This window comes from Castor canadensis, chromosome 11 (genome assembly GCF_047511655.1).
Source record: "Castor canadensis chromosome 11, mCasCan1.hap1v2, whole genome shotgun sequence".
Lineage (NCBI taxonomy): Eukaryota > Metazoa > Chordata > Mammalia > Rodentia > Castoridae > Castor > Castor canadensis.
This window is the reverse complement of record NC_133396.1, coordinates 140,722,908-140,738,339: the sequence shown is the minus strand read 5'-3', so window position 1 is coordinate 140,738,339 and position 15,432 is coordinate 140,722,908. Positions and strand designations below refer to the sequence as shown.

The window sequence follows — 15,432 nt, the reverse complement described above, 5'->3', positions numbered from 1 at the left end:
CCTAAAAAGCAGCTCCCTAGCAGTGCACAGAGAACGTGTCCTGAAGGAATGATGAGAAACTTCAACTGAGCCTCAACATGCAGACGTGGCACGAGTGTGAAACACGTCCCGCACGTGAAGACTCAATGTGAAAATGGGTGCAGCGTCTCTGTAATTGTTTCTATTTTGATCTCATGTTGGAACAATGCTTTTGATATGCTAGATTAAATGAAATATAGTGGAATTCACACTCACTCCCTGTTTCTCTTTACTGCTGGTAGACAGCACTGATCTGGAGCAGAAGTGGCTGTTAGGAAGATCCTAGCACCGCGTGAGCGGTCACCATCCCGAGTGTATCAAGAAGCTTCCTAATCATCAATGTGTACCCAAGCACACCACCTGAGGTGCTTTTCAGCAAACATTATTCTACCACAAAGATGTCGGCCTGAGTCTCCACAAGTTAGTGACGTGCTGTGAGATAAGGTATCTATGACGTGAAGCGGGGATGTGACAGTCACAGCCAACACCGTGTCACATGGAGGAAGCACACCAGGATGTTTACATGTGATTTCAACAATGCAGTGTTTTGTACACACAAAAGCACAGGGGCAAGTTCTGGGCTGTGTGTTCAGCCACCCTTATTTCCCTAAGCCCTCGGCAATTCTATCTGCAACCACAAAAGGTGGCACTGTTGCTATGGCAGCCACCAAGCGCAGGCCCAGGAGGAAAAGCAGGCCACAGCAACAGAGCCAAACTGCATCCTTGGGAGATACTCTCCTCTATGGGGTGAGGTGTACACTCACAACAGAAAAATATTTCCTGCCATAAAGGAGGAGTGCTAACTAATCATTACACAGATTACATTGCAATTTGCTCACTTATTTGAGCAAAAATGCTTCAAAATAAGACGATGGCTTGATTTTTTTCATGCTTTTTCCAAAAGGATTAAACGATTATGTTCTGATGAATTTTTTTTTTTTTTTTTTTTTTAGCAAAGATCATGCCATACAGTGAATCGTTCTTCAGCAAACACCGATGGCTAGGCCAGGGCTGAGCGGTTTACCTGGATCCAGGTGATCATCTACCTCCTGGAACCTCACTCTTCGTTTGGATGGTTTCTGATGCATGTGGGCAGAATGACTTCCTTCTGAGTCACTCCTCTTCTTCAGTATAGACACCAGCCCTTCGGCAGGAACCACCTGCAGAGATCGCAAGGTCATTTGTTATACCAAGGTGGGATATATCGATGGTGCTCCCCACATAACCGTGAGGAGGCTAATACAGCTCCATAGACACTTGAGTGTATGAGAGTTGCATTGAGGACACACACACACACACGCACACACGCACGCACGCGTCTAACCCTGACATCTCCTGACCCGATTTCCAGGATCAGGTACACAGGCCACAGACCAGAAACCAGGAGCCTCCCTTAAGCACCTGGCTTACAGGTGAAGCTTCCCTGTAAGTCACTTGTGACTCAGTCACTGGCTTGAGCATTAGTGCAAGGTCCCATTTACAGTGGAGGTGGAGGCTCTTCACTGCCTTTTTTATTCATCAGTGGTTTTTAAGAAACAAACATGTGAGACTTAAAATCTATTTGATACCAAACTTTTAACATCGAACGAGTCCTCAGCTCCTCTCAGAAAGTATTTACTAAACAATGCCTGAACTCAAAATACGTTTTGTAAATAAAATTGAACTGAAAACTGGCCAAGCCTTCGTCTGCACATTGACCACAGACAGCTGCTTTGGCACTGTAATGGCAGAGCCGAGTTGCTGCAGACCAGAGCCTAGGGGATTCAGTTTGACCCTGTGCAGGAGAAGCATGCTGTCTAAGTCCCCTTCAGCCTCCCACCCTGCCCCCTCTATGCTGCCTTCTAGTTTCCACTTGGGCCACCACTCCCCTGCCTATGCCTGACCTCTTATTTAGAGGCCAAAAACAAGCTAGTGTGGTGGTGCAGTCCTGTAATCCCAGCTCTTGGGAGGCGGAGGCAGAGGCAAGAGGATCATGAGTTTGAGGACAGCCTGGGCTACTTAGCAGGACTCTGTCTCAAAATCACCATCACCAAAAGCAAAAAGAAAACTGTTGCCACTTAGGAGCTATTGGCCTCCAAGGCTCAGGGAGAAGAAGAGGACCAATGGGAAGGGCCAGGCAGGATGTAGGAGGCCTCACCCAGGGCCCCTGGGCAGCAGACTCATCACAGAAGGGACTTGTGAGCTGGCCTGCTTGTCCCAAGCTGCAGTTGACCACATAGGGGGCACTTTGAGCCAAACACTGTGCAGGGCAGTGACTTGCTGGTATCCAGTCACTGTAAGCTACTACCTGCAATAACATCTGTCCTATCAATGGCACAAAATACTTCACGTGATTCTTAGTTCCAGCCAACAGTCTCTGATAATGTGCTATGCATAAACATTACAGTTCCCCAGTTCTTTTTATAGCTCAGGGCTTTTAGGGCCAAATAACTCCAGATGGTCTTCTACTAAGCTTTTGTGAACACGGATCTATAGAAACCATTATTTTACAAAAATCAATAAGCCAAGCAATTTATTCTTTTTATAGGAAATACATATTTCAGCTGTCCTTAGTCTGAGAAAACTAAAGAGCTTTACTGACTTTAAAATGGTAAGTACAAATGCCTAAGGGAACTGTTTATTAAATCTTTCTTAAGAAAGCTATGTTGAAAGACTCCTTCCTAAAACAAAGAAAAATAATTTTAGAAACCCCTTGCTGAACAGAGAGGGAAAGAAATCCTAGTAACTTTCTAAAGAGCATGGGATGGAAAGTGGAAATTTATTTATTTTGTGATAGGGCCTTCACCTTAAGCCAGTCCTTTTTAGTGATGGGATTTTTCCAGATAGGGTCTCTTGAACTATCTTCCCCAGGCTGGCTTCGAACCATGCTCATCCTGACCTCTGCCTTCTCAGTTGCAGGGATTACAGGCATGAGCCACTGAGTATCAGGGATTACAGGCATAAGCCACTGGTGCCAGGCTGGAAATTGATTTTAATGAATACATTACTCTGAAAGATATCATCACTGATATTCTATTTCTAGTAAAATAAAAAACAAAGGGGCAGGGAACTTACACATTCATTCACTATTTTTCTATTTTCTCCACAAATACCAATGGAGAATTCACTATGAAAAGTTTCTTTGTTTTTTTGCTTGTTTTTAAGATGGGGGTCTTCCTATTCACCTAGGCTGGTCTTGAACTCCTGGGCTCAAGTGATCTTTCAGCCTTGGCCTCCCCAGTAGCTGGGGCATGCCCTACTACACCAGAGACTCGGGAGTTTTTGGTGGTACTGGGGATGGAGCCAGTACTAAGCAAAAATTCTCTAGCCCAGCTCAGGAGTTTGTTTATTTATTTATTTATTTATTTTTAAATTTTTTTATTATTCATATGTGCATACAATGCTTGGGTCATTTCTCCCCCCTGCCCACCCCCTCCCTTACCACCCACTCCACCCCCTCCCTCTCCCCCCACCCCCTCGATACCCGGCAGAAACTATTTTGCCTTTATCTCTAATCTTGTTGAAGCAGCTCAGGAGTTTTTAAAGTGCTGTTTTAACTTAGAAAAAATCCTATTAGGAACAGTTCTTAGGACTGGGGGTGTTGCTCAAGTGGTAAAGTGCTTGTCTGGCAAGTGTGAGGCCCTGAGTTCTATCCCTGCTACTGGCAAAAAAAGAAAAGAAAGAACATTCCAAGGATGAATCCCAGAGTGGCATTACTGTTAACTGCGCATCTATGCGATATGAATTTTGAATCTGTAAATTCAAGAGACAAACAAGCTAAATGGATGTGGTCAGGCTGAGAGCAGCTCCCGCGTCCTCTGGAAGGCACTTGGAGCAGGCACAGCAGGCCACCGGCCTCCTTAGCTCCTGCTCAGTCTATGGGTGTCTGGCTCTGGAAGCATGTTGGTAGGGCCCCTGATAAGACCTGCGCCCCTACCTTATTCACTATGGGTGGTGAGAGATTTGGGCAACCTTCTGAAAGAGTAAGGAGGCAGAGTATGAGAAACTACACTTGTGTGGCTGGATCCACGTTTTGACTCCTCTTTCCTCATCTCTAAAAATTTAATCGTCCTCCCAATCTCTTCTGTCAGGGAGTGCTCTGTCCACTGCCTCCCCCAGGCCTTCTCAGGCCTCTTCTCTAGGTTTTTCTTACTTTTGCAACAGGGGACCACAGAGCCCTGCTGAGCACAGGACGCACCAGGAGGGTGCGACAGATGGAACGCAGAGGCTTCACACTTGCACCCCACAAAGAATTCCCATTACCACATCTGTCTGTCAAACACCAAGAACTAAGAAATGGCTTTGGTGGATGGAGTTGGCCTGAATTCTATCACTGAAGGGCAAGTATTCAAAGATGAACAATTTTATTTTTTAAAAACCTGTGTTTGTTTATTTGTGGTACTGGATCAAACCCAAGGCCTTGCCCAAGCTGGAAAAGACAAAGAACTGTTTTTATAAGTTTTTTTCTTCTTCCTTTTTTTGGGGGTACTGAGGTTTGAACTTAGGGCCTCACGCTTGCTAGGGAGATGCTGTGCCATTTGAACCACTCCAATAGCCTGACAGAATTTTTTAAATCTCAAAAATACAGCTTTAAGACTAAATTGATTTGTTTTCCACTTTAATTACCAAATTGCTTTCCTAACCAAACAAAATATAGCAAGCCCTTCCACTGAGAACACAAAGCAAGCCTGAGCCATAATTAATGTGATTGGTGTTGGCATTCTGTGAATGCAGAGCCTAAAAAGTCCATGTGCCCAGTCCTCTGTATAATAAATAGCTGTTCTTCCTCACTGTACGCCAACCACTATCCTAAACAGCATCTTCAAAACCAACCGGTTATAAAACCCAATTACTTTGCAGCTCAACCGGAAAAGTAATTCCTAACATGACCTAGAAAACATTCAGAACACACTACTCAAGATGAGAGGAGAAAACAGACACCAAATAATCTTCCTTTAATCATGCACTCTCTGCTCCATCCAGAGCCTCAAGGCTGGTGAATCTGGAACAAGAGTACAAGCTCGTTCTCATTCTCTCCTACCAGAGATGACCTGCTCGGTCTACTGAAGGTTATTCCTACTCCTTCCCCCCAGCCCCCCAAAAAAGAGCGCCTGCTTGGTTTCCAAGTAAGTGGGGAAGTGACATTCACAAATTCATTCATCCATTAGCATGTTGCACATACTTTAAATGACCTCAGCACTCTTCACTTAAAAAACCAGTGACTGGGGCTGGCACAGTGCCTCAAGTGGTAGAGCACTTGCCTAGCAAGCACAAGGCCCTGAGTTCAAACCCCAGTGACACCAAAACAAACAAACAAACAAAAACAAGTGATAAGCCGTAGCTGTGGCTCAGTGGCAGAGCACTTGCCCCTCACAGCTGCAGCACCAAAACAAAACAAATGACAACAAAAAATCCCAGGAGGTCCTCTCGTGATGCCTCCATGTCTCTGGTTCCAGAGTAAGAAGTAAGTATAACTCAGCAACAATTCTTGACTCTTTCACCTCTCTGCCTGCCCCATTTCACAGACAGGAAGCAAACTGGAGGCTTGGGCAACCTATGTGGTCTACAGCACCACTGACCAGCAGAGTTTGAAGATGGCCCCAGGATAAACCTCCTGCTGCTCTCCAAGTGTGAGGGAAGATCACATTAAAATTTTGCTGCCATTGTAACAATGTTCTTGTTACAATCAAGGTGAACCAGAACTTCCGAATAAGACTAACACGTTTTGTTGTCTTTGCAAAGACGTTCACATGTCTACCAGAGGCTCTCATCTGACAATCTCCCCAGCTAAGACATACTTAAACTAGTGGCTAAATTGTCAATCTAGAGACGTGAAGAGGGGTGGCTGAGGACAGAGCTGTGTGGAAGCAGATTAATATAGAGCAAATTGAAAGAGTGAGTCATACTTGGACCTGAGGGTGACAGCTACATGAAGGAAAGCCATCTTCCAGAAAGGCCCTGGTGGTCACCTCAGATCCACAAGCTAACTCTTTGAACACTCCAGTGAGGAGAGAGTGCAAGATAAGAAAAACAAGGTTATGATGAAGAACGTCAATGTTGAATTTTTAAAACTGATTTAAGAAGGAAACAGCATTTTGTTAAAAACAAAACCAGGAGCTTTACAAGGCACTGAAGTGTCTAAATGAGGTACTGCCTCATGCTGTGATTTGTTGTGCTTGAGGACAGGGACAGTGCAACACGTGCACAGCAGAGAGGACACGTAAGGAGGCCAGGCACTGAATGCCAGCAATGCAGCTCGGCTGCACCCCTGGGGATTTCATCACAGCCTTCCCAGTGTTTGAGACTCGCTGTTCGTTTCCACACAGCTTGCTCAGTGTGGGCATCTCTGCTAGGAGATCAACCTTTCAGAGCAGGGCCCTTCTCTGTGCTCGCTGCAGACTCCCCACTTTCTACCACACAGTAGGGAGGTCCTCAGTGAATATGCCAGAGTAGACATCTGTCTATACACAGATGAGGCACTTACACAGACAGTGCCTTGCATATACTTATTTGAGAAATGGAGCATTTTCCTTGAAAAGAAAATTATACAAGCCATATAAATTATAAATATGCAACATATACATTAATATGAAGATAATTTATATAAATATGCAACAATTTATATAATCTTACTTTTATCAAACTATTATTCTAAAGTGAACTAGGACAAAAAACCCTCATTGGATATTATGACTGTTATTTACAAGTCTACAAGATGTGCTCAACAGAAACTCTACCCTGAAGGAGTTATGCCGTCTGGTGTGGGAGATGTGTATCCTGTAAGAGCAGGTGAGATCACAACTGGACAAGACTTCAGGGGACACTGCTCAGCCTCCTCCTCAATCCAGGTTCAGAGCTATAGCTTTGGTGACCACAAACAGGGCAGCAATGGGCACTCACCAAGAGCTGGCCATAAGCTGGGCTTGGCCCTGGCTGATGGGGAAGTGTGTCACAGTGTGAGGCTCTGCTCGCATGGGGGCTCTGGACTACATCCTGTCACCATTTTCAATGGCTTTTTACAAATTTATTTCTAGACTTGGTTTGTGGTTGTTGTTGAGATGGGGTCTCACTATGTAGTCCCAGTAATTTGGGAAGCTGAGGCAGGATGTCGCTTAAGCCCAGGCGTTGGAGACCAGCCTGAGCAATACAGTGAAACCCTGTCTCAAAAAAAAGACTGAGTTTTATAAAATGTATCCAGTGTTCAGCTGTGTGTCACTCCCTTACCCCACGCTTGTGGCAGTCCACGTGAACATGTGGAAAGCCCATAGTGGAGGGCTCTTACTGGCAGCGGGGGTTGGAACTTGTGCTACCTTGTATCCTGAGAGCACATTTCTTCTCCTAAATTCTGTGTGTTATGCTTCAGGAAAGGCAGCTGCAGAGTTCAGAGTGAAGATACCTCAGCTCTTCCAGGTTTCAGAAGCAACCAAATCAGCAAATCATCTGCACTGCCAGGCTCCAGGAAAAGGGGCTTTGTTTGTGTTTTGACATTAAATAATCCGTGTTGACCTATCATGGGTACTCCACTAAAATTTTATCTTTTGCCAAAACTTGGGATGCTCAAATGCAGCAAAAAAGACACTTTTGGGCTGGGGATATAACTCAAGTGGTAGAGAACCTGCCCAGCAAGCCCTGAGTTCAAACTCTGGTACTGCCCCCCTCACCCCCACCAAAAAAAAAAAAAAAGCATTCTACACTGTACAGCTTGAACTACATCTCCAGTCCATCTTGCTCTGGTTATTTTGGGGATGGGGTCTTAACAAACGATGTGCCTGGGCTGGCCTCAAACTTCAGTCCTCCTGATCTCAGCCTCCCAAGTAGCTAGGATTAAGGATGTAAGCACCAGCACCTGGCTTTACCTGTGTTTTTAATGACTGCATCTGCCATGTTGCGGAACTCTCAGAAGAGTCAGTTGTAAAACTGACTGACTGTAGGAATAAATGAATGACTTTCTAACTTGTTGTCTGATACAAGTAGTAACTTGTTTTTCTTAAAAATCTGTGAAGTGAGGATGAATGTTTTTGATTTTTTGGGGGGTATCACTAGGGTTTGAACTCAGGGCCTGGTGCTTGCCAGATAAGTGCTCTACCACTTGAGCCACACCCCCAGTCCACAAAGTAAATGTGTAACAATCTATTTAACATCATTGCAGGAAATTAAGTTACTTTTGTTAACCTCAGCTTTTGGGGTTCTTAGTAGAACTTCAGGAGATGGGACAATAAGCATTAATTTCACAGAAAACAAACTTTAAATACATGTAAGTCCCCCTGCTAGCTGCTATTTAATAAGAAAACATAATATGTTATGAATTTCAGGAATGAATATTCCATTTGTCGAAACATACATTAATTTCATAGTTTGATGACTCCCTATATCAGAGATTTGGCAAGAGAAAATAGAAAGAGAATAAATGTTGGTTGAAGTGCTTTACTATTTACTCTATTTGTTTTTTAAACTATTTTTTAAATTGTGCTAAAACATGTAACATAAAATTGCCATTGCAACCGTTTTAAAAATATGCAATTCAGTACACTATACTCACAATGCTATGCAACCAGGCTGGTGGAGAGGCTCAAGTGGTAGAGTGCCTTGCCTAGCAAGCATGAGGCCCTGAGTTCAAACCCCAGTGCCACCAAAAAAAAAAAAAAAAAAAAAAAAGATAACAATGTACAACCATTACTACCATCTTTTTCCAAAATTTGTCATCACTTTAAACAGATACACCACACCCATTAAGCAGCAATAAATAATTTTAAGAGAAAAACCAGTTTGTAGGAAACTAGCTGTAAATGACAATCACATGGTCTGATTAAAATAAGCAGGTGGATGGATGACTACTGGGCCAAATGCTTTAGTATTCTAACTCTGTCCAAACAAATCAAGAAGAAAGAACATAGTTTATGAAGAATTGATTAAAAATGGCAGAAGAAAGAGTAACATAGCAGTTAAATCATCTTACAAAGCTATTCACAGTTTCTGTTTCGATGATCTCCCTGAAGTTATTTTTTTCAGTGATGATGCTGTCAGAACACTATAGGTGTAAACAGGATTTAGGAGCCAATTTAGAGAAACAAATTAGGGTAGAGAGAAAGAAAGGCAGCTTGCATTCTAAGTCTCAGAGGCAGAGCTGGGCCTGTCTGCCCTACCCAAGGCTGAGACCTGCTCTTCCCTCATGGCTTTTATCTTGTCTTTTCCTGAACTTTTTTACAAAGGGGGAAGGGCCACCTTTCTTTAAGGTTTTTTTTTTTTTTCTTTTCATTTTAATAGCTTACACAGTCATCTACCTCCTTCCTACCTCATATTTTAAAATGGTTCCCCTGTTCTGCTATGCTGTTTTAGAGAATTTTAAAAACACATCGGTATGAAGAAGAAACAGAAGATATATGAGAAGAAAAACAAGCTTTCCTTAACAGAATGTGCTTAATCTTGTCTTCATCATAATTCTCAGGAAGGCCAAATGAAAACCACACAAGGGTAAAACAAATGGTGCTCATAGTCATCCTTACTGTCTCTGGAGGCATCAATATAAGTTATTGAACTATAAACATTATAATGATTAAAAGACATTTCATTCAATACATACAAATAAAACCAGGAATGATTAAAAGTTTAAAACTAAAATTTTCTCTTATGTTTGAAACCAGGGGAAACAAAAACAAAGCACTGTTTTGTACATACACTGCTTTCTAGACTTTGACTTTACTTCTAATCCTACTACACGTCTAATTTACCTCTGCAATCTCTATCCTTTTGGCAAGATCATCGAGAGAGAGACAGCTACCGTCAGAAGGCAGACCCTCCTGCACACTGTAGGAAGCCTCTTCGGGAGAAAGGTCCTGCAGGAGGTCAGAGTCTGGGTTATCTTCATGGGAAAGAGAGCCTTCAGTGTCCTTTACGCATCCCTCCAAAAGGCTGTTCAGATAGTCTTCTGTTTCTTTACTGACTTGGTCTTGCTCATCCCCCTTTTCCTCTGGGGCCATCCACGGTTCCGGAAGCAGTGTACTTAGGTCAGACGTTTTACTGTTTTGACAAAGTGCATCCTCAGAGCCAGTGTGTGCGCCAGCCTGGCTGGGTGAGTTTCCATCACTGCCTGTGCGATCAGGTTGCTGCGGCTCAGTGAGAGCATTGTTCTCCAGCTGGGCCAGCCCCGCCCTAGCAGCATCCTCAAGTGGCAAGTGGAGCTCTTCTCTTCGAGTCTGTGAATGTTTACCCTCAGAAACAAGCCCAGGAGGTATATGGTCAGAGCCTGGCAAGAGCAGTGCCTCTCTCACTGACTCACCAGGAGGGCCCACCTGAGGGACGGCAGCACTGCCCTTTCTGTTGGCCACATCTGGGTGGCCCTCTGTGTGAGCCGCCTGCACAAGGCTGTCATCCTCACAGGCATTCTTGAAAGAGTCTGGCCCTGCCCCATTCCCCGCTGTCTCCGTCTCTGGGGACTGGGTGTGGAGCTCCAGTGTGGCTTCCGTGCTGCAGAGCAGCTCCTCCACGTGGCCCTTTCCTGCAGTCACTGGAAGGCCAGGGGAATCTGCCTGTGCGTCCATCTGATTGCAGCCGGGGCTGCTCTCTTGGGGCTGCTCTTTATGCTGGCTTTCTGGACTTGATTCCGGGGCAGAACAAGTTTCACTCTCTAAAAGATGAAGAAAATGAATCGGTTTAAAATGCCAATAGAGCTTTATGTAGAGGGAAGAGAAAGGGTGGGAGAATGAGTTGTGAAATACTATATTCTAATCAGCCAGAAAGTCTGTGACATTCTAATGTCCTTAGGTAGGATATACTCAAAGTATTTAGTAAATAATATTAATTTATAAAAGATAACAGATTATTAAGCTGAGCACTGGTAGCTACTCAGGAGGCAGAGATCAGGAGGATTAAGGTTTGAAGCCAGCCTGGGCAAATAGTTCTTGAGACCCTATCCCAAAAAAAACAAACACAAAAAGGCTGGTGGAGTGGCTCAAGGTGTAGGCCCTGAGTTCAAACCCCAGTACCACCAAAAAAAAAAAAGCTAACAGATTATTTAAAAGTGTTACTATGAATAAATAATTAAGCCTTCGTTATAAGTGAAAAAGCCATTTTTCAAAGGTTTACAAGGATTTTTGCATTTAAATGACTACATCTATTGAAGTCAGAAAAATTATTTTCATTACATTTAAAACATGGCATGTTAAGTAAATATTTTTACATAACTTCATTAATAACACAAAATATAAGAAAAGCAGTATTAATTCTACTAAAACCTCAAATTTATAATTTGAACACAATACCCTTAACAAATGTGCTTTTGAGTTACTTGCAACTTCTTACAGCACAGTAGCAAAGGTAGTGATAAAAAGAGTGAGTGCTGGCAGGCGGTAGAAACAAGTTTGAATTTTGACATCTCTTTCAATTTTTACTTGAAATAAAATCAACGTAATACATATGTTTTGGACTGGAGAGATGGCTCAAGTGGCAGAGTCCCTGCCTAGCAAGCATGAGGCTTTGAGTTCAACCCCCAGTGCCGCCTCAAGTTTTTTCTGTTCACATTACACAGTTAACGGCCTTCACGTGGACGGTGAATGGGAGCTGCGCTGGGTGGATGGCAGGGAGCAGCTCGCCCCATTTCTTGCTGTACTTGGTATTCCTGCTGTGTTAGTATGAACTTTTTTCTCTACCTGTACTATTTCATTTACACAAATAAGGGGCTACAGGTGAAGATGGGAGATAAAATAGCCTTATTCCATTTGGTTATTCATTTATTGGTACCTTAATAATTACCAAATGAGAATCAAAACCCATACCAGACCAAAGAAAAGGCATTTCTTAAAATGCTGTCTTCAGCTTTCAGAGAGAGAAGTGTGAAGCAGGGCTGGCGACCTCAGCTCTGGCGAGCAGAGAGGCAGCAGCTCCCTGGTTTGCAGTACCTCCTCCCACGCCTGACCTGGATCAAGAGAAAAGCCATCTGTTGGCAAGTCCTGAATTCCTTCTCTGCTCCTCACTCCAAAGAACCAAAGTTTAAGAGACTGCAAAAACACCTGGGCATTTTGTGCCATGGGTTGGGTTCTTTGCTTTGCCACTGTGAGACTACAAAAAGGAGGGTCATAGCCAGGCAGAAAGGAGGGCAAGCCTCTCTCCACAAGTCCTTAGTGCCCAAAGGTCGAGAGACGGCCCTCAAAACACGTGCACAGGGTTCAAAGACTGAATGAGATTGAGACTGGAACTGTTATACACAGGGAGAGCTCTCCATCAGAATGCGTGTGCTGTCCAACTGCAGGCCACATACCCAAAAGACTAGATGACTTGGAGGAAGCTCCTGGTTCTAGTTGTGACTAAATGTACCAAAGAAACGACTTTCCACTTGGCGCTCAGCTTCCCTACCTGTCCCACACATCATACCAGAGATGGGCTAGAGGCAGCTGGCCCTGGGGAGCAACTCTGCTTAGACTCAAATTCTGAGCCCAAAACAACACTCTTCCTGAACTGTACACCATGGAGACAGAGTCACATCCAAACTGGGTGGCAATTTTGGGATTGACTTCTCCCTTTAAAGTTGTTATGAACCTGCGTTTACTCTGGTTTCTGATATACAAATGACTAAAAAAAGAGACAGAAAGAACTGAGCACGGTAGGTAAGACTCAAGCCAATATACCTAACTTGCCTCACAAGAGCAAAGGAAATACAGATTTGAAAAATAAAAGTGCCTTTAAAGAGGAAATAATGGCTGTGGAGTGGTTCAAATGGTAGCACCTGCCTAGCAAGTGACTCTGAGTTCAAACCCCAGTATCACCAAATAAATAACTAAATAAGCAAGCAAACAAACAAATAAATAAATAACTAGGAAAGGACTAATTGAAGGTAGCAGCAGCAGTTGTATCTTCAAGGCTCTCCCTGCAAATACTGGAGAGTTCTTCAATATTAGGGCTCCCAGGCCCAGGCATTCAAATCAAGAATAAAACCAGATGTCAGAAGAGAACCACCCTAAAACATTTGTCAATTTTTATTTTCTAATGGTTTTATAATGAAGAACATGCACTTAGGAAAAAAATCTCTAAAAGTCATTGACAAACGGCACAAGTTCGTATGAAACACTTTAAATATATACATAAATTCAAATACAGCAGATGTAAGTTAACAAAAGGGAAGAGGAGCAGTTGCTGTAGCTAAATGATCAAGACATGGAACTCTGCCAGGCGCTGGTGGCTCACATCTGTAATCCCAACTACTCAGGAGGCAGAGATCAGGAGAAATGCGGTTCAAAGCCAGCTCAGGGAAATAGTACTCAGAGACCCTATCTTGAAAATACCCAATATAAAAATGGGCTGGTGGAGTGGCTCAAGGTGTAAGCCCTGAGTTCAAGCCCCAGTACCACAGGGGGGAAAAAAAAAAGACACAGAACCTTCAACCACCTAGATTTGCAGAAGAGGTTTCTGGTAAAGTCCATTTGGTAATTATTTTTAAATAATAAAGAATGTCTAAATATACCAAAACCATTTCAGAGCATTTTTATATAAGCTTTTTTTTTTTAGGTGGTACTGGGAATTGAACCCATGACCTTATGCATGCCAGCTCTCTACCACCAAGCTATATCCCAGCCCCTGTATAAACTTTCTATATTCTGCTAGATACATTTAATCACTAACTGAGAAGATGGAAACGATTTGATATTTGTTGGAATATCTACTGCTAGATATCTAAAGATGAAATCACACAACATAAAAACTGTTGCTTTGCTATTTCTGCAGAGAAGGTGTATATACAAAAATGTAAATGAAAAAACCAGGGCAGCAACTGAGACAGCACTCATAAACATCACAGAAAGCAGCATCTTTTACCACTCCTAACTTAATTTACAAACATACCTGACTCTCTGGCTGCAGCTCCTCTTCCCCTTGGATCTTCAGACACTGTTAACTGTGTCAAGCATTTCCTTCCCAGGCACTTTTCCACAGCTGCTATCTAAAAAGTTTTAAACAAAACAAAACAAAAACTGTTACATTATATTAGAAAGCCCACAGTATCTTGAGAAAGGTTTCTTTATTTTCTAAAGCTGCCCATACAAGAACATATGACACTAATATCTTCGCTATAAACATTTTCAAAAGAAACAAATCTCTTACCTTGTGTTTGGGTGAAAGAGGACTGTAGAAAAAAAAGAAAGAAAAAAATTTTAAGAAGAACAGCATGTTTCCAAACAAATGTCACTGAAATGGCTATAAAAAAAAAATACAGCGTCTCTGGATTCTAATATTAGCAGAGGACGTCTCCATGACTGAAACATTACCACGGGTCACACATTTAAAGTGCAGCTATCATGTGTTAATCTCCTTGCACAGCCAATCGCTACAGATAAGCCCCAATGAAGATACAAAAGCTAAGACCCAGAGTAAAAAAGAAAGTTCACCTTTTGTTAATAAGATATTTAAAGACTGTTTCACACAAAGCTGCGCTTATAAATTTGTTTATATCATAGTCCAAACTAGATATGGCAGAAGATAATTTTTGTTGGAATTATCCCTGAGAACAGATTACCAGAAAAGTAACTAATTCTTAAATATTAAACTTCAGGGAATATCCAACATAATAGGATATTTACATCCATCTATCTATCTATCTACGTATGTGTGTGTGTGTATATGTATGTATATATTTTTATATATCTCTAGCAAATGCATGAGCAAAAATATTCATAACATTCAAAACTAAGACAGCAGAAGGAACACATCTTGGTGGGTGCTGGTGGCTTATGCCTGTAATTCTAGCTACTCAGAAAGCAGAGATCAGGAGGATCAAGGTTTGAAGCCAGCCTGAGCAAATAGTTAGAGACCCTATCTTGAAAACCCTTCATGAAAAAGGGCTGGTGGAGTGGCTCAAGGTGAAGGCCCTGAGTTCAAGCCCCAGTACAGCAAAAAAAAAAAAAAAAAAAAAAAAAGGGCCCCATCTTGCTGCCTAGCTGTACCATGACCCTATACGTCAGGGAAGCAGCAGACTGCGTGGTGAAGCCACAATGCTGGGCACCAGAAGCTAGCACATCAAGCTGTGCTCTGTGTGGCTCCATTTCTATGAAATCACAGACCAGGCAAACAGCCAGGTGGATCTGGAGGTGGTGACCGCTGGAGTGAGCATGGATGTGGCACTGCACCGGCAGCCTTCTGAGAGGCTGGGCTGTTCTGTATCTTGGCTCTTTGCTTGGAATGCTGGTCATATAGATGTACACATGAAAAATTTCATCAAGTTCACATACTCAGTGCTCATCTACAACAAAGTATCTTTACATATTTAACTGTTATGAGTAATAATTTGGGAGCAGTTACACAAAGATATGCCACATTCTAGTCAAGGAAATATTTGTTTATTAAATGCTTGAATCATTCATAACATGTTAAGATGCTATTAGGAAGTGTCTATATTTATTTTCTTTCTTTTTGGTGGTGGGACTGGGGTTTGAACTCAGGATCTTGTGCTTG

General features: G+C 42.7%; 1 protein-coding gene across 3 annotated transcripts in view; it reads right to left on the bottom strand.

The window, feature by feature from the left end:
* Cnst (consortin, connexin sorting protein) overlaps window positions 1-15,432 on the bottom strand; it is an 85,825-nt gene that overhangs the window by 3,844 nt on the left and 66,549 nt on the right. For all 3 annotated transcript variants that reach the window (XM_074048807.1, XM_074048806.1, XM_020151681.2), the window contains 4 exons: window positions 14,086-14,107; window positions 13,828-13,924; window positions 9,726-10,621; window positions 1,043-1,178 (listed from right to left, as the gene is read on the bottom strand). In XM_074048807.1, the coding sequence (XP_073904908.1) occupies window positions 1,043-1,178; window positions 9,726-10,621; window positions 13,828-13,924; window positions 14,086-14,107 (1,151 nt within the window). The remainder of the gene's footprint in view (window positions 1-1,042; window positions 1,179-9,725; window positions 10,622-13,827; window positions 13,925-14,085; window positions 14,108-15,432) is intronic.